General features: G+C 43.3%; 1 protein-coding gene across 1 annotated transcript in view; it reads right to left on the bottom strand.

Annotated features, from left to right (window-relative positions):
* Positions 1–867: 867 nt before the first annotated feature.
* The window catches only part of PRX (periaxin), a 280,710-nt gene continuing 255,655 nt past the window's right edge, over positions 868–25,922 (bottom strand). The window contains exons 6-7 of the mRNA XM_078660654.1: positions 21,381–21,574; positions 868–10,890 (exon numbers count right to left, since the gene is read on the bottom strand). Of these exons, the coding sequence (XP_078516780.1) occupies positions 4,183–10,890; positions 21,381–21,574 (6,902 nt within the window). The 3' untranslated portion in view covers positions 868–4,182. The remainder of the gene's footprint in view (positions 10,891–21,380; positions 21,575–25,922) is intronic.

Genomic DNA, 25,922 nt, shown 5'->3' with positions numbered 1-25,922 from the left:
TTATGTGGTGTCAACACATTTTCGTCAAATTCTCAGCCAGATAAAACCAAGCTAATGATTTTTTATCATCGCGTTAGAATGGCATAACTCTTCTAACATGGTTTAATTTGTATTATATGTCCTTTTCGTAAATTAATTAATGTCTAGAAAGTGGGACACCCTGGCACCTCGTGTTTTTTCTCTCCCTAATGATAACAGTCAGTTGTCTTTACATACAAACCCCTTTCTTTTTGCCATATTTCCCCTTTTGTCTTTCTTCTTAAATTCCACTCTTTCCTCACTCCGCTCTTCTTTTACTCCTCTTCGGCTTCCTTTCCAATGCTTGTCTCTACCTTCCAGATTTCCTCTGACCGAGTTCTTTATTGGTTGACTCTCTGTCTATTCCTCCCTTTACCTCCATTTCTCTCCTCATGCTAACCACTCCAGAACTACTTGGCTAGTCTCAATCTAGCCCCTATAACTCCCTTCTCTTAACTTTATTGATCCCTTTCTTCTATTTGCTGTAGTTCTTAAGACATCTTTATCCGCTCCTCTATGTGTCACAGTATACAATGAAAGCACAATGCTGCAACACGTCATACCTGACCATATGTATAGGTGTCTGCTGTGTAAGCATTCACAGCAAATCAGCCAGTTTTTTTGGTCAATTATTACTTTTGTTGACAATTTTTTATTCTTTAGGTTCTCCAGAATTTGCCGATGTGCAGTTTATTATTGATTATCTCTGAGTATAGTGACATGAGATTTCTCTTTTTTCTCCTGAATGTCAATGTGTGTTTGCATTAAATATCAACAAAATTCGGAACCACAGTCGAACATTTTAAATATGTTTAAGAACCATTAACAAATTCAACATGCAAAAAAACGGAAGGAAAAAATCCATTTAATGACAAGTACATTTATACAGGAGAAAGACGGAGCCAATATATTACTGTGAAAGGCAAACTTCAAATATTTATAACAAGAAAAAAACAAAATACAAGGCAAATCTTTTAGTAAAAGAAAATCTTTTCCAGTATCTTTACACAACTTCAAATTAATAAAGTAGCTAATCAAAAAGAAAATATGGAAGACAACGTTAAAGGAATGAAACTGAACCCAACACTTTTTAAAACATAAAAGAAACATGTGATATTTGTTTTCATCCATGATAACTGTCTCTCTATTTGTATGGCTTTGTTAATAAATTGAAATCTCTGTACAGTAAGTGTTTGCAAGATGTTTGCAATTTCCCCGTAGTACAGGTTAGAAAGTACTATGAAGATCAATAATTTCTGTTTCTGATCCCTAATAAACCATATTTCTAGCCTGTGGAAGGATAGTTTCATTGCAAATTCTGGTTTACTGTGGCAGGAATTTATATTAAGAGACTATCCTAAATCATAATTGGCACTTACTTGCATTCTTGTTGGCTACATTCTGGCAAGAGATCCATTAGCCGAACGAGTACCCTTAGTGGTTAGACCAGAAGATGTAATGCTGATTTGATTCTGGGTAAAAAGTTATCCTCTTTTATTTTTGACCTTTTAACACTATTATACTCACTTTGGAACACTGGCAATTTAGCATGAGATACCCTTTGCAATGGAACATGTATAATTCTCTAGTGGGGTGACCACAGCTAGTACACTCTCCCGCCCCAACCAATAGAAACCTCTAACTGTCTGGCAATATACATTACAACCACAAGTACTCCAAATGTTAACGAAAAAGTTCCAAATGTTTCTATTGTGGGATATTATTTCCATTTATTGATGTGCTACCAACCTTCCATTTTCAGTATGTCTTAGGTTGCCCAACCACTGATCTCAGCTCACAGCAAGACCTGATTTCCACTTTTTTGCCTGTCTCAAGTTTAAATATTTTTAGGCTAGTAACTGTTGGAAAATACCTGGTAATAAGACACCTTCATAGATGAATGTTGTGATGAATACATTTTGTAAATTATGCAGCCATCCCTCATCTGCCTTGTTCCTGCCACAAGTAATGTAGAATGCAGGACTGGTAAACACTGCCCATATTGTACTGAGTTGAGATACAGAAATGCAGTGTATGATGGTACTGTCCATTAAACAGTTTTCTGTAAATACACAGTTACGCAATCGCACTGCGACAAACCAGAATTAACTCAGGAAACACTAAACGGTTGAAAAGCAAAAAAAAAACATATGGTCGCAATGCACCCTTTCGCTTCATGTTGTGTCTTTGTGAAAAAAAATGGAAAAGTGTTCACACTCCATGTAGGCATAACACAGGTCGGTTTAAGGGACCAAGCCTTGCTTTCTTTTAAAATGTCTTTGAAGTGTGATAACAGATACTGAATTTACTTCATAGGTTTCAGGGAGGTCCCTATGGGTCTACAAGCTTTCCAGAATGGACTGTAACACAGATCGTGACCGGTGGCCACCTCTTCTTCAGGACAAAGACGTGAGGTTACAGAATCTCTCCGTGAGACTCTACACAGTGGTCCAATCATAAAAGATTCAGAAAATTCATAGAGAAATTACAAATGATGGCAAAACATTGTTCCATGTTGACACGGTTAAAGAGGCACATTCTGTGCCTCTATATTGCTCATGGTTGTCAATCTCCCTTTAGACGTATCGATAGCATCTTGATCAAAACATTAACACTTTAAGCTTGAGGTTCTCGTGAGAAAAAAGAGAGTAGACATTTTATTTAAGGTAGAGGGTGCATAGGACACTCAAATCCTGTAAGCTTCAGTGCAACATTTCTTCACATACCTACAAAGCAGAAATAAACTCAACTCTGTAGGATCACACAGCACATTATGACCATCCTAAGACTGGCCTCAGGGGTAGTAAAAGGAGTCACACACAATAAAAGGAATTTCAATTTAAGCAACAGTCCCACCAACCCAAGCAACTTCCTGACAGGGGAATCAAACAGTTTAGAGTGAGATATGAGATCAGCGATCCAAACTGCTCATCTGTTCGTCATCAGCAAATCCCAATAACAAACACTTGCAGCCAATGGCCAGCAATATGGCACAATTACTTCAAAGCCCAGCTGCTGTCCATAGTAGTACAGACTTGAGGCTGCAGATTCCTTTCTTTGGCAATTAGAACTCAGATCTCTTGGTTCCAAAGTCAACAACGTAACTAAAGGACATCACAATTTCTCTGGATCGCTGGACTGTCCTCTGGCAAGTGTTGTGTTGTGGTGACGACTGAGACGGGGCAGGCCATATTACAAGAATATAGTCAAACTTATTGCTTGTACATAATGTATTCATCACATGATGCATCCTTAGCTCTCTTCCAGTATTATTTTTTCAAATTATTGCCATCGAAGATGGAGAATAGATGATATCTCGGCACACAATATACCTGATTTCCTTGAGTGGCAGCTCAGTTCTAGTATTATTTGCAAGCCACAAACTTTTGCCACACTTACAGCCTGTGAGCGAGTGGATATATAAAGTCAACAAAAATCTAGAATGGTTCTTAACCAAAGGCAACCAGATACTAATTTGTCATCTGTAGAATGGTCTTCATAAAGATGTTGGTTTAGGATCTCACCAGCAGCCTGTCTTGCCCAGATTTAGTTGTTTAAATTATTCTAAGATGCCTAAAAATTAGTGCTGCTTAACTAATTGTTCATATTCTTGATTAGTGTACCAGCTCATCATAAATCGTCCGCCATCAGTGAAGAGCAGGTTCCCAGATTTTTTGTATTGTTATACAGTCATTGTTGTGTTTGAGAATCACTACACCAAGCAAATTTAATTGCCTGCACTTTGAATGTTCACTTAGTTTTTTAAGTCCAAAGCCTTTTCTTGATTGACTAAATTGTTTAATTTTTGTCCCTAATGCATGAGAGCAGTTCAAGATAAAACAGCAAGGCTAACAAGGATAAAGACCTGTCTTTTCTGACAACAAGATCCCGAGCTTAAAAGGGAATGATGGGGAGGAGGACCTCCACATTCGAAACTGGCAGAACACAATCCGTATGCAACTTGGAACACCATGACAGTCGAATTGGAGATACAGTGGTGAGCGGGCAGAACAGCTATGGTTTGGAAAGTCTGTTCACTTGTCATGCTTGACTCTGGAGTGACCTATGCAAGGAGGCTCTTAAGAGGCCATGACAGTGACAGCAATATGGGTGCCACAGAAGGCCAGCGGTGTATTCTACAAAGTCTTTGCTGTCCTGTGAGACTCAAATAACAGTTGATGTTTCTGGTCCTGTTTCTGTCTTTACCCGCTTTGTCTGTGTCATTCGCAGAATGCTGCCTCCTTCCTCTGTATTGATGTGCTCCTCAGAGGTGTGCTCCTGGTAGGTGCTGAAGCCAACCTGTGGCAGGCTGACCGTGAAACCTGACATGCCCTCTTCTGCCCCTGTTTCTTCAATGTTGACACCCTTCTCAAGGATGGCATGTTCTGTTGTTTCCACCATTCCCTGGGACTTCTGACCTAGTGAAATCTTGGGAAACTTGAATCTAGCTGTCTTCTCTTTGCTGTCAGCATCACCCCCCTCATAGCTTGTTACGTGGATGCTTTCTGACTTGGACACACCTCCACTATTATCAACAATATACTCCCCTCTTGATTTACTGGAGAAGAATCCTATGGAAATCTTGGATTTGCCTGACTTGGATTCTCCCTCACCTTCCTTTTCCATTGAAGCCATTTCAGTCCTTGCAGATGATGCCACAATGTTAGTGGACCCTTCTATATCTTCGCTTTTATCCGTTTTCTTCTTGAAGCCAGAAAAGGATATCTTACCAGGTTTGAATTTGGTTCCTTTGATGGCACCAAATGTGCTGCCTTGGACTTCGTCTTTTGATGCATGCTCTTCTGTCCTGACCAGCTTTAAGTTCATTTCAGAATCCTGTTCCTTTGCTTTGTAAGGTGAAGAAAATTCTAGTTTGGGAAATTTCAGCTTGGCAAGTTTAGCCCTATTGTCTTGTGAGCCGTTTTCCAGTGATGCTTCGTGGTCTCCATTGAGCTGAGGGGACAAACCAGATGGAGTAGATCCATTCACGTTGACATCCAGAGAATCAGTTTTAGAAAATCCCAATTTGGGAAACTTCATCTTGGATGCCTTAGCATCACTATCATCCTTTGTAGAAGCATCAAAGTCGCCATTCACTTCTGAACCTTTCTGTTTTGAGCGAGACCTACCAAATGAAGGCTTCTTCTTTATTTTTGGCAGCTTTATCTTGAGGTCTGCGGCCGGAGGTTCAATTTCTAAAGTTCCAGTTTTAGAATCAACATCCGATTCCAAGAGCCCAGAAGTGGCTTCTGCCCCCTTTTCTTTGGATTTCATCATAACAAAAACTGCTTTCTTCACTTTGGGCATCTTTACCTTTCCCACTTGCTTTTCAGTTTCATGCTCTGCACTGCCAGGTTTCAAGCTAAGGCCTCCAATTCCTTTGAGTTCAGTATTCTCAGAGTCTTCCTCCATTACAACTTTTGGAAGACTCATTCCAAACGTGGGAAACTTTACTTGATATTTTTTCCCTTCATCATCATCCTCCTCTGTAGGAAGTGTGTGGACTCCATCTTTTTTATCTGCCTTTAGTTTACCACTAATTGTAACAGGGGAAGCTTCCTTGTCTTTGGACACAGCAGGCTGCACCATAGTCTTCTCTATTTCATATTCACCATGAGATTTGATTTTTGGGCCCGAAAATTCCACATCTGGCATTTTGAAGTGAGATCTCCTTCCTTCCAGCTCCTCTGCATGGAAGTCTGCTTTGCTTCCAAGTGAGACAGTCATGTCATCATCAGACTTACCTTTCCAACCAGAAATTCCAATGGAGGGCACTTTCACATGAGGCATTTTCATTTTTGCATCTGATAATCCCAGATCTACCTCCAGATCTCCAAAACCTGCACCTTTTGGACTCTGCACTTTGGGAGATTTCAGTTTTGCATCAACCTTGAATTCAGCTCCAGGATAGCCACCACCTACTTGCCCTTCACTTTCTGTGAATCCAACATCAGGAATGGAGATTTTGGGCATCCTGATTTTCAATTCTTTTTCATCGTCTATCGGATGCAATGGCTGCATATCAGCAGCACGTTCCTTAACCTCTCCCCCTCCCACTGAAATGTCAACTGTTGGAACCTTAAATTTAATCTTCCCACCATGTGCCTCCAAGTCATGTGACCTTATGTCTGTAGATGTTTCCTTGGTTTTGACTTCACCTTCAGCAATTGCCTCACTGTCTTCTGCTTTCCCCTTCAGAGACCCAAGTTGAAGTTTGGGCATTTTTATTTTAACACCTCTGATCCCCCCTTCAGCACTTTCACTTTCACTGCCTTTCCCTTCAGTACTTGAGCTACCAAATGTAGGCATTTTAATTTTGGGCATCTTGAACTTTAAATTGGTTCGTTCCACGTCTGGTCCACTCAGCTCAACGTCGGGAACTTTCATTTCAAAATGTGTCTTTCCAAGTCCAGGATCCACAGGTACATTATTGTCTTTATGTATGTTGACATTTAGCTCTAATTCTGGAGCTTGGAGGTGTGGGGTGGGTATCTTAGGCAACTCCACAGAGGGCAATGAGAAGCTTCCTTCTACATCTCTAAATCCAGGACCCTCTATGTCGACGTTTGCATCTGCGAATGGGATATCTGCATCCAGATTCCTGACCTTGGGCATAGAAATGTCCAATGTGGGCATTTTGATCTTGGACCCCTTTAAGGTTGCTTTCTCATCTTCAGATGAACCTTCTGTGCCTTCCCAATCCAATCTTACCTTTTGAGGCTTGAGAGTGATGGTAGAAACTTTCTCTTTTTTGCCTGTGAGCAGGTGAACCTCTGCTTCCTTTTCTTCAATGCCTGCTCCTCGGCCTCTTAGGTCAGGCAGGCCAATTGAGGGAAGTTCTACCTTGGGCATCTGTAGTTTCACTTCAGACTTTCCGAAAGAAACCTCACCCATGCCTTCCTGCTGTAACAAAGGACCTACTTTAGGTTTTGGTAAGTTGAGATCAAGTTCTAGGCTGGGCGCTGAAACATCAAGAGATGGCATTTTCAAGTCGTCTTTGTATTCTCTCAGATCCTCACCAGAAAAATCCACTGTTGTCTTGGGTATAGGTATTTCTGTGTCAGATTTAACACTGGGTGACACAATTTCCAAGGATGGAATTTTTACTATGCCTGGTTTCAAGTCTATATCAGAAGTATCTTTTGGTAGGGTGGCATCAGCCCCAATATCTGCCTTCCCTTCTTTGCCTCTAAACTTAGGCAGTGAGATATGGGGCATTTTCATGTGGAAATTAAGACCCTGGAGGTCTTCTTCGGAACCTCTGCCATCAGCTTCAGCAGACACTTTTAGATCACTTCCAAGCGCTTTGCCTTTGGGAGAAGACATCTTAAACTTTGGCATTTTCATGAAAGATATTTTTCCTTTCCCTTCCGGACTTTCAATTTCCAACTCCGGTTCCGGGACTTTAGCTTTCCCTTTCTTTAACTTCACATTCATTTCTGGAGTACAGACGTCACCCTCCACATTTCCCTCAGAAACATCAACCTCTTTTTTTGACATGTTAAATGAGGGAATTCTGAATTTTGGCATCTTCATCTTACCTTCCTTGATTTTCACTTTACCATCTGCCACAGTGACCTCAGAAGCACCAGGAGAACCATCAGCACTTACTTCTATTTTAGCTTTCGCTGAGGCCTTTGAACTATCTCGTTCTACATCAAGCACCCCTACTTTAGCACTTCCCCCAACTGTCGGTAATGAGAATGCAGACATTTCCAGCTGCACGTTTGGGACATCAATATTAATTTCAGGAGCCTGAATATGTCCAGCACTTGGAAACTCATTATCTCCTTCTAGATGCCCATTACCTTTACCCTTTGGGGGACTAACGTCTATGTCTACTTTTGGTACAGCAACGCTCACCTGTGGAAGTTCAACAGTTGGTAATTTAATTTTTGCCTCCACTGAATCCAGTCCTTCTTTAGACCCTGTTATAGCAGCTTGTCCTTTTGAGCCCTTAAAGTCTGTCTTAGCACTGGGTTGCTCTGCATCTGCAGAGCTCTCAATGTCAAGTTTTGCTTTTGGGAAAGATATTCCAAACTTTGGCATTTTTAACCTGGGGCCTTTCACTGTTAGTGCTGGAATGTCTGTTTCTCCCTCCAACTCCGGGGCTTTCACATGTCCCTCTCCCTTTTTGGTCTTAGACCCCGACATGCCAAATTTTGGGAGGGAAAATTTGTGGGATTTCCATCTCCCCTCTGCCTCACCAGACACCTCTACTGCTATGTCAGCCTGCCCTGATGGTCTAAGAGAAGCTTCTGGGATGGATGTCTTAATATCAACATCTGGAAGCTCGGTCGTCAAGATTTCAACAGAAGGTAACTTTAGTTTGGCTTCTAAACTTTCCTGTGTGTTGTCATGTCCTATTTTCACTTCAGGTAGCTTTTTGTCAATTGTAGCCATCAATTCTGGGTCTCGGTGTTCCATTTCATTATCTTGTGCAAGTGTGACTTTAGGGAATGAAATACCAATTTTGGGAATTGTGACCCCCCCAAGTTTTCCTGACAGATCTGCTTCTTTGACATCTACACCAACATGGGGAGACTTCAAGTCAACCCCAAGCTTTGCAGAAGACACATCATGCTGTACGTCCATATTCTTCTCCTGGCCATGGTATGATGGAAGAGACACCTTTGGCATTTTCCACTTGGCATCTGGTTCATCAATTTCATATTCAGCAATTTCAGTTTTTGCTTGTGGTAGATTTATATCAAGATCTACTTTGGGCACATCAATATTAAGAGCAGGCATTTTAACTGAAGGGAAGTCAATTTTCTTTTTAGAACTTTCCATTTCTAAGTCATGACTTTTTAACTTGATGTCTATGTTTACAGGTTTTTCACTAACCTTTGGTTTCCCAACTGACAGGTCTACATCGGTTTTTGACGAGGAAACCTCTATGTCTATTGGTTTAATCTTTGGTACAGAAATGTCCACTTTAGGAAAAGATAATTTGCCCGTGTGCATCTCCAAGTCACCATCTTTTAACCCACTTTCCCAGTTTGTGGTTTTAGCAACTGCTCCACTTTTTGGGGGAGACACTTTAACGTCCATTTTAGGTCTTTCTGTTTCTATTGCAGTGTCAAATTTCGAAAGAGAAACAGATGGTAGTTTAAATTTAATATCAGGTCTTTCAAGACTTTCTGATTTATATGATTCCATCTCTCTTTCACCTGAAATTCCTGAAATCTCAATACTAGCCTTTGACAGTTCAATATCAGTTACTTTTGGGGTTGCGATATCAATCGAAGGCATTTTAATGTCAGAGAATTTGAATTTACCCTCAGCGGCCACTTCAGGTTCTTTTGTTTTAATTTCCACTTGCCGAGCAGTAACATCATGCTTGTCTTTGGTTAATGAGAGCCCGAAGCTTGGCATTTTTATCTTAGGTCCTATTGTTTTCATGTCTGGGCTTTCTACTTCGAGTTCACCATGTTTAGGTAATGTCACATCACCGTGAACTTTTGAAGGCACAGCGTGAGCATCTATGTGACCATCTTTACTCTTGACACCAAATTTTGGAAGAGAAATTTTTGGCATTTTTAAGGTCACATCTGGGATTTCAATGTTGAGTTCAGTAGGCTGTCCAGCACGATCTGATGAACCATCAAACTCTTGTTTTCCCTTTGGAAGAGTTATGTCAACATCCAACTTGGGAGCTGATATGTCAAGGGATGGTAGTCTAATTCCAGTCTTGTATTTTCCATCTGGAATATCACTATCCACTGTTGCCTTTTGCCCTGAGATGTTCATCTCATCCTCTGCTTTACCTGTAGGAAAAGAAATTTCAATTTTTGTTGCCTTCATTTCAGGCATTTTAAATTCTGGCTTTTCCACTCCAGTATCAACTGTGCCTTGACTTCGGGACGTGTCCATGTCAACCTTAGGTACCTTAGCAGAGACTCCAAATTTGGGCATTTTTATCTGGAACCCTTCTCCTTTCTCTTTTTCATCTTTTGGCATCTTATCTCCTGCTCTTGTAATGACAGCCCCTTCGACATTTGGTAGACTTAAGTCAATGTCTACCTCCGGTGCTGCTATTGCTACTGATGGAAGTTTTATTCCAACGTTGGCTTTTTCCTCAAGGCCTTTAACGGTAGTGCCAGATCCGTTTCCTTCACTTTCTAGTCCATGGAGGGAAACTCCAAATTTTGGCATTGTAAGCATCTTTGGCTTTCCTTCTGTGCTCTCAACCTCATCCTTAGCTAGTGGTAGGGGTGGTTTAACCTCCACATCTGGCATCCTGGAAGTGGTCCCAAATGTAGGCATTTTCAAATGAAAGCTTTCTCCTTTGCCAGACATCTCTGGACCCTCAGCTACAACATCTGCCTTGCTGGTGGGCACAGAGACATCCAATTCCACTTGGGGAGCTTTGAATTTAATGTCTTCCTTGACTTCAATATCAGCTTTTGGTAAAGCAATTTTTTTCGACTTTGAGAGACTGATCCCAAACCTGGGAGATTTTGTTTTGACTTTACCTTCCACTTCAAGTCCTTTGGTATCCACATTATCACGTGGTAATGTTGAGCTTTTTTTCCCGCTAGGCCCACGAACCTCCAGAGCTAGCCCTTCCACGGCTGCAGCTTCCTTCACCTTCATCCTAGGGAGCTTCAGTCTCATCACCTTTGCGTCTGAGGAAGAACGCTTCACTTTGAGGTCCGGACTCGTTCCTTCACTTTCGGTTGCTGAAAGACCCTTAGCTTTTCTGAACTTTCCAAATTTTGGAAGGGAAAATTCAACATCAACAGGTGGTATGTCAATCTTTCCTGCAGATATCTCCCCGTCCACATCTTCTGCTTCTCTTAGGGTGCTTTCTTTAGGACTTCTCCCTAAGCTCTTCACCTTCTTCACAGGCTTGAGGCTTTTCACAGTCTGTTGAGAGAAGCAAAACAAAAAGATCTTAGTTGGTTCTTATTCACAGGCAAGGTATACTTTATAGTAGGTGTGGTTCGGCGGCCTGGATTGATGCCGGATTTTCATTAAGATCATTGACTATATACCTTATTTCAGTTTTATTTTATTTTTGCATGTAAAAGTATCTTTTGTTAATATCCTAAAAATCTGGCATGTATCTGACACTCCTGGACCAAGGTTAGCTATCCTCACTCAACATAGACACTGCTGTGTGACCAACCAATGCGTGTTAACTCAAACATATCCTTGGTGAATGGGGAAGGAATGGGGTATTTGTAACCCTGGGTTTTAACAGCACAATTACTGAACAGATCTACTGCTAACAGTGTCGGCAGAGTGAATTTTGGGCCCACCTCTGTCCACATTTGCTTTCTTTGACCATCTTCTTTATGCCATTGGCTTGAAACTTTGTCAATCCCATTTTAGCTCAGCCCAGTGGAGATTTAATTTCTCACCAAATGCTATTGGCTGTTCGGGAGTTTATTTCCGCCTCCAGTAATTTGCTTGTACTGAACTACATGAGGAACCCCTTTACAACAATAACTACTGCTGGGTCACTCCGGAGGGTCTTGCTCTAATGTACTAACGCTGGATGTGTTGGCACATTAAACTTAGATCAGTTAGCTTTGCCAATGCTTTAAAAAAACCTTTAGATCCACTTTCTTACACTTTCATTCTCAACCTATTTTAACTGCATTCAATAAGCAAGTAGTTGAATTTTTTAAACTGGGAACATAGTTTTTTTATCACCAGCTACTATTCACTGGACTTTTCATTAAAGTAACGACATTCCCCACTAGGGTCAGTGACATTTGTAAAAGATCACATATAACTAATAACTGATTTTTATACAGCTCTGTACATGGCAGGTGTTAGTACTACCCAGCACTATGGTAATTGTTTTTTATCAAGTCTCACAGACTAGAACGCTGTGGAGGGAATATCAAGATTCAAATCTGTGATTGGTATTTTGCTGTACAACATTGAGCTTTTTTGACTAGCCGAGAGACAAGTAATACAAATCTGACATTTGCATGACTGTGCATCACCAAACAATGTTTTTTTCCCCCTATTTAGGACAGGGATGAGAGACCACATTATGTATGATCCCTCCATTAAATCTCTGTCATCTCATAGGAGTTAAAATAAAGGGGGGCTGATTTTGGGGCACATACAAAATATAAACTGGACTAGGAAGGTTCAATCGATATACGAGGTTGTTTAAAAACAGGTCATTTTCAGACGAGGTGTTTGGAGACATAACAATGGAGAGGTGGATGCAAAAGGGGGTAGTAAGCATTGGAGATCTTTGGGGGTTGCAGGGCTTAGTCACTTTTTTGGAATTGAGCACTAAGTTTGGATTGAATAATAAGGATTTTTTTAAGTATTTACAAATTAGGAGTTTTTGGGGAAATAAGCAAGGTGGGTTGGTTGGGTACAATAAAGTAGAGATAATGGAAAAAATAAGAGTAGGGGGGGATTGCTCAATAAGAAGCCTATACGCCAGCTTTGTGTGTGGTATGCAGGATGACTTGGATAAATATAGTGAGAAGTGGGCAGAAAAGTTAGAAGGGGAACCAGGGTGGTTCCAGGACTCTCTGGACTTAGGGCGCACAGCTCTTTGCCCGGCGTCTCTACAGTCGCAGCATTATAAAACTATATATTCCCTCTACTACACACCAGCAAGGATAGCGAAATGGGGAGGGACGGAGGGTATAACCTGTCCGCGATGCAATTCAGGAGATGCGGACATAATACACATGTTCGCGCTATGTCCACAGTTACACACATTGTTACGAAACTTGGAACACTTCCTAGAGACTTCATTGAAGATTAAGCTGAAACTTAAGCCAGTGCATATACTCTTAGGAATAATACCAGAAGAAGGGGAAGGGTACCAAGAGTTTGTTTTTTTGGCTATGGCAGTATATAGATTGTGTATTGCTAGGTCCTGGCTAGACCCTAACCCCCCTTCACTACAAGTATGGCTGGCTAATTTATTGTCCTCATATAACATGGAAAAGCCAATTTATGCAAGGAAGGGCAGGAGGGGAAGGGAAAGAGGGTTGCGTATTTGGAAGCCAATAGCAGATTGGCGTAGTGGGATAGGATAGGATACAGTTGGAGAACAAAACAAATTGGACGGGAATTTGAGGAACCGCTTTATGTTCTTTGTTATCTTTTGTTAACTGCCTTTAACTGTGAATTACATAGGCTGTGTATGTACGAGTTTCTTTTTTCCCTTCTCCCCTTTGTAAATGAATAGTTTGTATATTATTGTGTACTATGTTCTACCAGAATAATGTGCTGAATTGTTAAAAAAAAAAAAAAAAATACAAAATATAAACTTATGGACGGTGAATAATGGGAATGCTTTTCACAGGGAGGTTCTGAGTGTCATCACAGACTATTAAACCTTCGGTCTTGTTGTCTATGTGATGTCACTCAGAACCCCTTTGTGAAAAGTATCCCAATTATTGACTGCCACTTAGCTGCTTGGTACTTATAGTTGAGACAACATTTCCATAGGAAAAGCACCTTTTGGATTGCTTATAACTTTGGCGCAGTTTGACAAATATTCAGCAAACTCTACCCAATAAAAATCTAATCCACCTCAGCTCCTTCCTGGAAAGTTCAGGGTGATCCGTCAAGTGGGGGCAGAGAAATAAATGTTTCCATATGCAAATTAGACAAAGCTACAGCCACAACTGCTGAATGTAATTACACCAAATTTGGCAGAAAGCTATATCTTGGTCCATAAGGTGTACATTTTTGTGATTTTATGTAAATCCGTTTTGGAGAAATTAAGAAATATCACACCGCAGAGGATCCGTAGAGCTGACAGATCTCCAGATGAGATCTAACTGGCTGACACCACATCAAGAATGATGTGGCAGCAGCCATCTTGGGACTCGAAGTCTCGGTTCCCTGTCCTAGATTACAGTTTAAAAAGATATAGGGGATAGGGTGGAGATACCCTGTCCTCCTAGGCCTGGTCCCAGAGGGCCCATCTCTGAACTACTCTAGGGCCCTGAGGACCCCATCCCCCATTACTGATTCTCAAATAAGAGAGATGGGGGCATATAGCCACCCTCCAAGAACCACTGTTGGTCCCAGGAGATCCCATCCCTGCAGCTGCTTAAAAAATAAAGAGAAGAGGGTATTCGCCCCCCTTCTGCAAGCCACTGTTGGGCCCTGGAGACTCCATCCCTCGGGCCGTTTGATTGTTGGGGAGGAGGGCATTGGGACCCCAGCCATACGCCAGCTCTTGGGACCCCATCCCCTGGAGCCAGATCCAGCAGTGTTCCGAGGACCCCATCCCGCACTACACTGCATTTCTCTGCGTAGGAGACTACAGGAAAACCTTCCTTACACTCCGCCGGGCAGGGAACACATCTTCCTGTCGGATCTGGCTGTCAAGGCACTAGTACTTCATGAACTTATGCACTGGCTCTCATGTCACAGCCCAAAAGATTTCAAGTACACAGAGGTAGAACCCTTGGCCCTGGTGGCAGGAGCCCTCATTTCTCATGGAGAAAGCTTCTTCACCAATGAGGAGTGCATCTTAATGCAGAGGTCTATCCACTTTGACTAAGACCTTTCTACACCGCCATAACTTTCTTTGCTCTTGAAGAACCCCACAAAAAGCTGATCCTCCACCCGATGATCGATGAAAAAGTATAAAACTCTTTTGGGGGTCCAACTGATGGGAGTCTTTCCTCCTCTTTCAAGGGGTGAGGTGGAGCAAAGAATATTGGGAACGTAAAGGATTGCAACATGAAAAAGGACAACATGAAAAGGAGTTATGACTTTTGTCAAAAAGCCTGCCTTGGTCCTCAACACCAGTTTGTCTGGGAAAAAGGTGGGGTGTCTGCACCAAGAAAGCCTGGGGCCCACTGATGCGGCAAGCTGAGATGCTCAGAAGATGTGCACATGAGAAATGCCAGGACTAAAGATTCCACTGTAGCCTCACAAACGGTTTAGAAGGGAACATGTGTGTCAAACATTTAATAAGCTGCATCACACCTAAGACTTAAACAAGGATGGTTGGTCCAACAAGCACAGAGAGGCCCAAAGGGATCATAAATAACTTTTAATAATGCCCACTTCAAGGCCTTGCTGGGTCAAAGATAAAAACAAACAATAAAACATCCAAAAGTTTGACTTGTAAGGGGTTTGTGTTGCAGATTCAACAACAGGCCACAAAATTGTCCAGAATCAAGCGTAAATGGACATTCCAGAAAAGATCCTAGGCTGTGAGGATGGCATCCACAAATTCAGGTTGTAGGTCAAAAGCAGTCAAATTCTGCCGTTCAATCTCCATGCATGAAGGTATATATTAAACCCGCCCTGTCACTTCAACAGAAGATCCTCCTGAAGTAACCTGATTGGTGGACAAATGCTCATGCCTAAGTGTTCCAGGTAACATACTCTTCTGGTCCAATCAGGAGCAACTAGGATTTCATAAGCCTGATCATTTCTGAACTTTATTAATAACTAGCAGCACGTCCCGACGTTGTCCAGGAGCAATTAGGCTTCAGGGCCCCCGCCCGGCCCGACGTTGTCCGTGGGTCCACCGGAGCCTTCCTCCATATATTGCAGTATTATACCTCTATGTTTACTTTGTACGCTTTTGTAACCTGCACACGTCACTTTTTCCTCCTGTAATGCAGTAATATACCTCTGTTTACTTTAGACGCTTTTGTAACCTGCACACGTCACTTTTTCCTCCTGTATTGCACCGTTTGGCTCACTTTTGTAATGCACTGTTTGCTTCCTCTTGTATTTTGTTGGCTCACGATTGTCATTTTTGCTTGATTTAATGTAACGTTTGCTTACTTTGTACGCTTTTGTAACCTGCACACGTCACTTTTTCCTCCTGTAATGCACCGTTTGGCTCACTTTTGTAATGCACCATTTGCTTCCTCTTGTATTTTGTTGGCTCACGATTGTCATTTTTGCTTCATTTAATGTAACGTTTGCTTTTGTATTTTGCTGCCGCTCACCGCTCCTAAAAAAATAAATAAATAACCTACCTGATCCGCCGCTCACCGCTCCTCCCCGCCTGTCCGCCGCTCCTCACCGCCTGTCCGCCGCTCCTCACCGCGTGTCCACCGCTCCTCACCGCCTGTCCGCCGCTCCTCACCGCCTGTCCACCGCTCCTCACCGCCTGTCCGCCGCTCCTCACCGCTCCTCCCCGCCTATGCGCCGCTCCTCCCCGCGCTCATGTCCACCGGTCCTCTTCGCGCTCCTGTACGCCGCTCCTCCCCGCGCTCCCAACGTCAGCACGCACGTCGCGGCTGGCGCTTCTTCCAAGGGACTACTATTTTTTGGGGTAAATTTTTGAAATTACGTATATTTATTACGTTTATATAGCCTATGTCCATCTGCACACCCTGACGATTACAACGATGTATCGGGTGTGTGGATTGGCGCTGTGGTTCCCAAGTTTACCCGCCTCAAAGGTTCAAAGTTCTTCCTTTATAATAGTAGTATAGATTGGGCAGGAGAGTCAGGGTTGATAAGGTATGTGCGTGTCTCTAGCCTGAATGCATATTATAGAGCATCGTTTGGGAAATACAATATGCAGGAACTTTGACACTGCATGTTCTCGGCGGTTGTGAATGGATCCAACGTGGGATCTCTCCACTGTCAGAAGATGCCGTGCACCACCTAAGGATGCAACCATGATTTGTCAGCCGCCAGGCACCTCCAGCTGAGCTCTTCCACCCTACATTGTTCACGACCAGGGAGATGCCCTGACACTTCAGCCAACTCCAGGGGCATAGTGCCTCTTGGCATAGAACCCAGTTCCACCCTGCTTGTTACGGTACTACATGCCGGTGGTGATGTGTGAGAGTACCTGCACTAGCCTTTCTTTGATGGATGGCAGGAAGGCCATCACCACCAGGTGAATGACCTTCAGCACCAACAGACTGATGTGGAGCTGGGTTTGCACCTGAGTCCTCTGATCTCCACCTTTCCCAGATGCCCAACCCAGCAGAGACGCATCTGTCATCACTTTCACCTCTGGGTTGGGATGGGAGAGCGGTCTGCCACTGGTTAGATTGAGGTTCTTTAGTCACCACTGAAGATATTGTGCAGTTTACTGCAAAACCTGGGTGACATCTGACAGGCTTCCTTAATGCGAAGCTCACTGAGGCTTCAGATCCACTGCAGAGCCCACTCTCCCTGCGATTCAGGGCTGAAGCGGGACCATCAGAATCATAGTCTAAATGTCCTGAACTTGTTTTAGCAGAGAAAAGGCCCTGAAGAGTGCTGGGTCTGAGACAGCTCCTATAAAAGCAAATCTTTGCTAAGAAATCAGGTGCAACTCTATCTCGTTGATCGAGAATCCCAACATTGTCAGGAGGTTCGTCACAATCTGGAGGTGGTCTATGACTGACTGTGGCTAGCCATCCTTCAACTGCGAGTTGTCGGGACATGGGAAATCTGGTATCCCTAACCTCCAAAGATGTGTGGTGACTGCCGCCGCCAACACTTTTGCGAAAAGAGAGTATTTAGAGTGCTGGTAAACCGGAGAGCACGGCAAACTGAAAATGCTTCTGGCCAACCTTAGAGTGAAGGTAATACCTGTGGGATTGCAGGACAGGCACATGAAAGTAAATGTCCAGCATGTCCAAGGCTGCCATCCAGTTGCCCAGACCAAAGACAGGCGGAACCTGGCCCAGCATAAGCAATTTGAATTTGCTCAGGAAGGCATTCAGAGGGCAAAGATCTAGAGTAGTATGAAGGCCTCCATCCTTTTCCGGCACAAGGAACTAGCAAGAGTAACTTCCCATCCCATTTTTCATATCTGGATCCTTCTCAATGGCCCTGTTGGAAAGGGGAGCTCGCCCCTCCTGAAGTAAGATGGGTAGGTGCTCCTCTGAAAGCGGCTCTGATGTAAGCAGAAATTGCAGCAGGTCACAAGGGACCCAAAAGGCATAGCCCTCTTGTGCGATTCATGTGTCGGATGTGAAGATTGCTCCCTTGGAGATACTGACTTCTATGGGGTGGTCATGCGTGATAAAGGCAAACTAAAGTGGCTTTGGGACTGATGCCACACAGGAAAAGGACTGAGAATTAAGGTGTACCTGGTGACTTGCATGATGTCTGCTTGATCCCCATCCCTGCCCATGAAAGGTTTGGGATGTCTGTTGTGGGGGTGTGGCACTATCTATATGCTAATGCTCTGGAGTAACCTTGGAAGGGCTAAAACTGATGAAAAAACTGCTGCCTGGATGTGGTGAAAAGGCCCAAGGAAAGCAATGTGCTCTATTTTACGTAAAGCATTTGAGGGCAGTATTACCCTTTTTGAAAAAAAGGCGGGATCCATCAAAAGGCATCTCCATAAGGTAAACAGATCAGGATTCACCCTAGTGGTGGACGTTTGGACCACCAAACATTCAGGAGTAGAATGTTGTGTAAGAAATTCAGGGTCACCAGTTTCTGTACTGTGGCGTCTGACTACCTGCTCACTGGTGGGCAAGAACAAGGTTTAGACCATGTGCCCCTAAGAGTACCAGTTAGAGCTTCATTGAATAGTAGAAGGGGCTCAGAAGAAGCCAGACCATGCTGTAGAAATTCAGTAAGTATATTTGCTTTATCTTCAGCAGAAGGTAATTATAGATCCAGGACCTCAGTGGCATGTCTGATGACTACTGAAAAGGAAAAATTATCTTCCGTTGGCGGCCCAAGAGGGGAGATCAACCCTGTATTAGGGGAAGCATCAAGACTGCTGGCCTCCTGCCTACAAATTCATATATATACTGTCACCGTAATGTGGGGGGTAAATCATCCCCATTCTCACCATTGTCATCTCCTAGTGGTGGCATATTCTGGTCAAAGTCGGAACCGAAAAGCAGGTAGAAAAACTAAGAACAGGTCTGTAGCAGAGGGAGTGTTTTGACTCAATCTGACTGTACAGAAACTGGGTAAGCTGAAGTCGAGTTTGAGTGTGACTGTGGTCTGGGTCGAGATGGATTTGGCTCAGGATCGAGCACTGGGATCAGTAGAGGATCACTCTCAGTTTACCCAAACACTTGCTTTTATACTATAGGTAAACTGTGGTAAAATAAAATTATTGAAGTCTATAATGGCTGATTACCCCTTTAGCACTATAGCTGAGCTATTCCCGATTGTAAGATTCCTTTATATAAAATGAAATCAAATTTGATGTTGCTCTACAAGGACCAACCGTCAAAACATATTGCGAAACTGGGGTATAACTAACTCAATAAAACTGGGGAACAGAGGGGCAATTCTTTTTGTGAGACAGTTTGGTCAATACAAAAAGAACAATATTGGCCTGATACCACTAGGATCACTCTTCTTAAGACACAATGTCAATGTTATTTTTCTCCGAAGTAACTATTCACAGTTACTCTGAATGGATCTCAATATATCTCAATAATGAAATGTACAAATGTATTTTGAAAATGTCCCAAATTAAACAGATATTGTAATTTGTCACTGAAAAAGAGTCTTTTAGGCAAGTTTGAGAGCACCAAATGACAATTGAGACTGTTCACTAAATATGCATCTCTGCCAAACAAATCATTGATCTCAGTCCAACACCTGAATTTATAGAAGTCTATAATAAACTGCTGTGGTTACCCTAATATTAAACAAAACAGTCAGCAGATGCACTAATAGAGATACATTTTGAATCAAAATGGATATTATTTCATAAAATGTCATTGTGCTTTCCATCTGATTCCATTATGAGAGTCCTGTTAGTTAATTTTGGCATGAATGGTTATATAGTTATATGAATGAAACATGTAAAGACAAGCTGAGTGATTGGATCTGGAATTATTGGACTTCCAACAGCTGGTAAAATTACTACACTGATCACAGCTCTTCAGTTGTCCTCAACTGGTTGTTTTCTTAAATCCATTAGTCCTTATACTTCATGTTCATCTTTCTTTGAAACTGGCCTCTTATTCCCTTCAGAATGGAATTTGGGGTTACCTCATATCCTAATCAATGATACGTAGATACGAGACTGTCATGGAAGATGCAACTTCAATTCAATATTTTTTTTATCAGAAGTTAAAAACGAGTTTTGGTGTGATACCTTTGAAGGTCGCATTTTCAGGAACTAATAAACACCTGTATGCCTTCATAATCATGAGAAGCAGGTGATGATGGGTCCCAAAACATCTTAAAAGTTCTGTACCTCTATGTGTTTCCTTCTCCGTGCACTAGTACCAAGGTCTTGGGTGGATTTTTCCATCAAAGTCAATGTTAATTAGATGAAGCAAACCTCTGAATTCACTTGGTGATCTTTATTTTCTTCTGAGAGCATATATATGCAGCCATCTAAACTTTCTGGCTAGTTACTCTTTTCTCTAAGCTACTATTAAGTGTTTGACCCTCTACCCATTTTGTTTCTAGATTAATTTATATTAATATCTATGACTTTTAGTTTTTTCTTTATTTACAGCCAGCTCTTTGAACCATAACTGCTCAGGCACATGTGTTCATAGTTATCTACAGTAGGTTGTGTGTCCCTTGGTATTTACCTTTCTTTATGATAACTCTTGCTTGCCAGACATAGGTTGTATTAGTGTGTGGCACTCACAAACCATAAGTTTGCAGGGAGTGCGCCAGAGCAAATGGTGATGATCATTACTTATCTATTTGCCCTCTTCTATTGTGACCATTTATCCTGAAGAAACCAACCAAATGTATGGGAGCAATGCACACTGAATCCCAATAGGACATGGAGTGGGTTAGCAATGCGTCATTCTATAGGAGTAGTTACTCACGGGTAGTTTATTTTTCAAGAAAGTTGTTCCTGATAGACAACAGCATTGGTAGCCATACACATCTGAGGCACAACTGGACCATACAATGCAGGGCAAGCTCTCTGTGATGACTGGGGGTTGGCTGTCCCTGCTACATTCAGGCTTCTGAGATTGTTTTTGTTATTTTGATTTGTGGGTTCTTCATTCACCCATAGCTAAAAGTATGCAAGTACTTCCTAATTTAAAACAGGGGCTTTTGAAAGTGGTTAACTATACATTTTGGGGTTGTGGTTAAAGACTCAAGTAAAACGTCTTTAATGAAGCCCAAAGAAGTGGGAATGTCTGGATTGCTTATCATTCCAAGTAGTGAGAACATGGCAGCTGTTTAAGCTGGGTTGATGGTTTTTGGAGTGGGATCAGACTAATTTGCACGTGGATGATTATTTCTCACAGACTAACAGGTGAAAGATAAAAAAGTTTCAGAATTAACATTAGAGGGAATATTGTGAGAAACCCAGATAGCAGATGAGTTGCCGTCCCATTGCAACTTTCGGATGCTTTTAGTCAACACCATACTAACCAGGAGTATATTTGGCGCAGGGATCCACTGGAAGATGGAGACTAACTACATGGGTGGACACAACCTGGCAAGACAAAGAATCAGAAAACAGTTCAAGGTAGAAGAACACATACCATTTTTGGCATCTTGGCTTTAGGTCCCTTTACCTCGAACGTGCCGGATCCTGGTGACATGGAAACATCGGCAGATTGTACATTCCTCTTGAGACAGAAGGAGATCTTGTAGGGTTCAGCATATTGTAGGATTTGGAGGGCATCTTCATACTTCACATTGTCAAAGTAGACTTTGGCACTCAGAATCTGATCTCCTACAAGGACAGAAGCACAGCTTTTATTGGCACAGTATCTGCTAAGCAGATCCCAAACATTGAAAAGATGGCTTCACTAATATAGTATGTGAAAAGAACTCATACCTGTGTCAAAACTACCACCATCTAAACGTTTCATTCAACCCAAAAGAAACCACAGAACATCACTGTTAATAATACAATCATGGATATGAAATTGTTTCCTTTGAATCTATCCAAATCATCCCTGGTTGTAAGTACAGAACTCCAAATGTGTTGACAAGTATTACTTTTACATTGCTTTATAATTATTTAGAGCAAGACCTCTATGTCTAAATGATTTTTGTTATCCTCAAAGCAGACATATACATATCTGCCTGATGAATATATGACGTTACAACGCATACATTTACAATGCATACCTTTACAACGCAGTTTTTATATCGCAACATCCTTTAAAATGCATACATTTACATTGCATACCACTACTACGATTTTTTTTTAACTACACTTACAACGCATTCCATTACATCACATTAAACCTTTACAACGCCTACCATTACAACGCATACCATTACATTGCATTTAAGGTAAGTGTTGGATAGGGTAGGGGTAAACATTACTATTCTAACTCCAGGGGGTTCATCAGTAGGGTAAGTGTTGGATAGTGTAGGGGTACTATCTGTTGTAATGGTATGCATTGTAATGACATGCGATGTAATGCCTGTGTTGTAGTGACATGCAAAGTAATGCCTGCGTTGTAGTGACATGCGATGTAATGCCTGCGTTGTAGTGACATGCAATGTAATGGATGCGTTGTAGTGTCATGCGCTGTGAAGGATGTTGCGATGTAATGCCTGGGTTGTAAACGTAGTGCGATGTAATGGTTGCGTTGTAAAGGTTGTTTCCCCTGCCGGATACGTGTCAAAGAACACATTACACAGAGCTTGAAAATAGTTGTAATTTGGTACAAGTGGGTAGAGTTCCATTTAAATTGCTCCCAACTATGACCATATCTCGACACAGGTGTGGAATGGGCTCTAGACAATTCAAAATCTTACACATCCATCCCTAATGGTATCAGACACCTTTTGCATAGCATACACTGCACTCTACTTTGACCGCCACACCTTTAGAAAAGGCAGTTCCATGGCTTTCCAACTATACGCTATCATGAGTCGAGCCGCAAAGAGAAAATGTAAGAGGTTTGCTGGTAAGTGACTTCAAGGTATGTACATTATGCTTATCAACATCACCTATTAAGATGACTAGTTGGCCATGTGGTAAGTGGACCCCTTCACACCTCCCTTACATGACAGAGAGCGAGATTTAGAGTTTGGCAATTGAGTTGCTCCGTCACAACCTGGCAGGTATACCGTATGCCTTGTTACTAGTGCCATAGGATATAATGCACTTGTAATAAGCTAGACTGGATATCAACCACATTGTGTAATCACATGCCAAACTCTAAATCAGGCCCACAGTTCTCTTGTTGTTCGCAACGCCTACAACAAACAGTTCACAATCTTTCTGGAGTTAAATACCAATGGAAGCAAGGTTTTAGGTCGTCTCTTTGCGTTGAGAGTATTCCATAAGGGTATCCCATGGTAAACATTCTTGTACCACCCACTGTAATGATATTCTGCATCAGCTGGTGATGTATGTGATGGATAGGAATATTCAGTAATCTGTCTTTTCCATCAGATTAAGAGGCATACTTACAAGGAAACAAGTGTTAAGCCAAGATTGCTAACGTCGCGCTCCGTCAGTTTTCAAACGCAGGGATTCACCGTATTTACAACGATTCAGCGCACCCCTGCTTTTCCCCTAGCGCAGGTACTAAATTTAGCAGCCTAGCGCAAACGCAGGCACCCTTGCACAATAGTGAAGAGAGCTTGCGTTGAAGGGAATGAATGTTCATGTGCATGAAGGTGTCCCTGCCTGCAATCAGTAATGGCGATTTGTAACTTATATGTGCGCTGTTTTATACAGCACACACAGGAGTTGCAACTTGTCATTTTTTAATTGTATTGTAATTGCATTTATATAGCGCTTACTACCCCATACGAGGCGTCAAAGCACTTTTTCAGTGAGTAGAACGCCACTCCGGAACCCATAAAGGATTAGTGGTGAATTAGTATAGCGAAATATGAAAGTAATTTGAATGGCGGATATCAGTCAGTTATTTGGATTGAGAAGGATAGTGGAGGGATAGAAGAGGGAAAAGGGTTTGCATTTATATAGCGCTTGTTACCCTTGATGGGGTGATGAAGCGCTTTTTTGGCGAGTAGCACGCTACTCCGTAACTCATGAAGGATTAGTGTTGAATTTGTATAGGGAAATATGAAAGTTTTTGAGTTGTAGATATGTTATTCAGTTATTTGGATTGAGAAGGGTAGCAGAGGGATAGAAGAGGGAAAAATGTTTGCATTTATATAGTGCTTGCTAACCCAGATGAGGTGTTGAAGCACTTTTTCGGTGAGTAGCACGCTACTCTGGAACCCATAAAGGATTAGTGGTCAATCAATCAATCAATCAAGGCATTTGTATAGCACGCTACTCACCCGGAGGGACTCAAGGCGCTTGGGGGGGAGGGGGGAGGGTCCGCTACTGCTCGAACAGCCAGGTCTTGAGTTGCTTCCTGAAGGAGAGGTGGTCTTGGGTCAGGCGGAGGTGGATGGGGAGGGAGTTCCACGTCTTGGCCGCCAGGTAGGAGAAGGATCTTCCTCCGGTGTGGCTCTTCGGATGCGGGGAACGGCGGCGAGGGCGTGGCTGGTCGATCGTAGCTGGCGGGTTGGAGTGTAGAAGGTCAGGCGGTCGTTGAGGTATCTGGGGCCTTGGTTGTGGAGAGATTTGTGTGTGTGGGTGAGGAGTCGAAACGTGATTCTCTTGCTGACGGGGAGCCAGTGCAGGTCTCTCAGGTGTCCGGAGATATGGCTGTGTCGGGGGATGTCCAGGATGAGTTGTGCTGAGGCGTTCTGAATGCGCTGGAGTCTTTTCTGAAGTTTGGCTGTGGTTCCGGCGTAGAGGGAGTTCCCGTAGTCCAGTCGGCTGGTGACGAGCGCCTGGGTGACCGTCTTCCTGGCCTCGGTGGGGATCCACCGGAAGATCTTCCGTAGCATGCGTAGGATGTTGAAGCATGACGAGGAGACGGCGTTGACTTGTCTGGTCATCGAGAGGGAGGAGTCCAGGATGAAGCCCAGGTTGCGTGCGTGGTCCGTTGGTATGGGTGCGCTGCCCAGGGCAGGGGGCCACCAGGAGTCGTCCCAGGCGGAGGGTGATGATCCCAGGATGAGGACTTCCGTCTTATCTAAGTTCAGTTTCAGGCGGCTGTTCATCATCCACTCGGCTACGTCTTTCATCCCTTCGTGTAGGTTGGTTCTGGCGGTTGCTGGGTCGTTGGTGAGGGAGAGGATCAGCTGGGTGTCGTCGGCGTAGGAGATGATGTTGAGGTTGTGTTGGCGTGCGATGGCCGCAAGGGGGCTCATGTAGATGTTGAACAGCATGGGGCTGAGCGATGATCGTTATGGTACACCGCAGATGACTTCGGTGGCCTCTGATCTGAACGGGGGGAGGCGGACTCTCTGGGTTCTTCCAGCGAGGAAGGAGATGATCCACTCCAGTGCCTTCTCCTGGATTCCGATGTTGCTGAGGCGCTGCACTAGGGTGCGGTGGCAGACCGTGTCGAACGCCGCGGAGAGGTCCAGGAGGATGAGTGCCGCTGTTTCCCCGTTGTCGAGCAGGGCTCGGATGTCGTCTGTGGCTGCGATGAGGGCGGTCTCGGTGCTGTGGTTGGCTCTGAAACCGGACTGCGAGTGGTTGAGGGATCCATTTGTCTCGAGGAAGGTGGCCAGCTGTCTGTTGACGGTCTTCTCGATGACTTTGGCAGGAAAAGAAAGGAGCGAGATGGGGCGGTAGTTTTTGAGGTCGGTGGGGTCTGCTGATGGTTTCTTCAGTAGGGCACTGAGTTCGGCGTGCTTCCAGCTCTCTGGGAAGGTGGCGGTGTCAAAGGAGGTGTTGATGATGTCCCGGAGATGGGGTGCGATGATGGAGTCGGCTTTGTTGAAGATGTGGTGAGGGCAGGGGTCGGTTGGTGATCCAGAGTGGATGGAGTACATCGTGCGGATGGTGTCTTCGGTGTTGATCGGGGTCCAGGCGCGGAGGGTGGTGGTGGGGGGCGTTGGTGTGGTCGTAGGGTGCGTCGGCTGTGTGCTGAAACTGTTGTGTATGTCTGCGATCTTGCTGTGGAAGATCGATGTGAGCGAGTTGCAGAGGTCTTGCGATGGGGTGATGTCGTTGTTTCTGGCGCTGGGGTTCGAGAGCCCTTTGACGATGTTGAAGAGTTCCTTGCTGTTGTGGGCGTTGTTGT

Source organism: Lissotriton helveticus, chromosome 9 (genome assembly GCF_964261635.1).
Source record: "Lissotriton helveticus chromosome 9, aLisHel1.1, whole genome shotgun sequence".
In the NCBI taxonomy this organism is placed as follows: Eukaryota; Metazoa; Chordata; class Amphibia; order Caudata; family Salamandridae; genus Lissotriton; species Lissotriton helveticus.
Note: the sequence above shows the minus strand (reverse complement) of the source record. Positions and strands in the feature narration are given on the sequence as shown.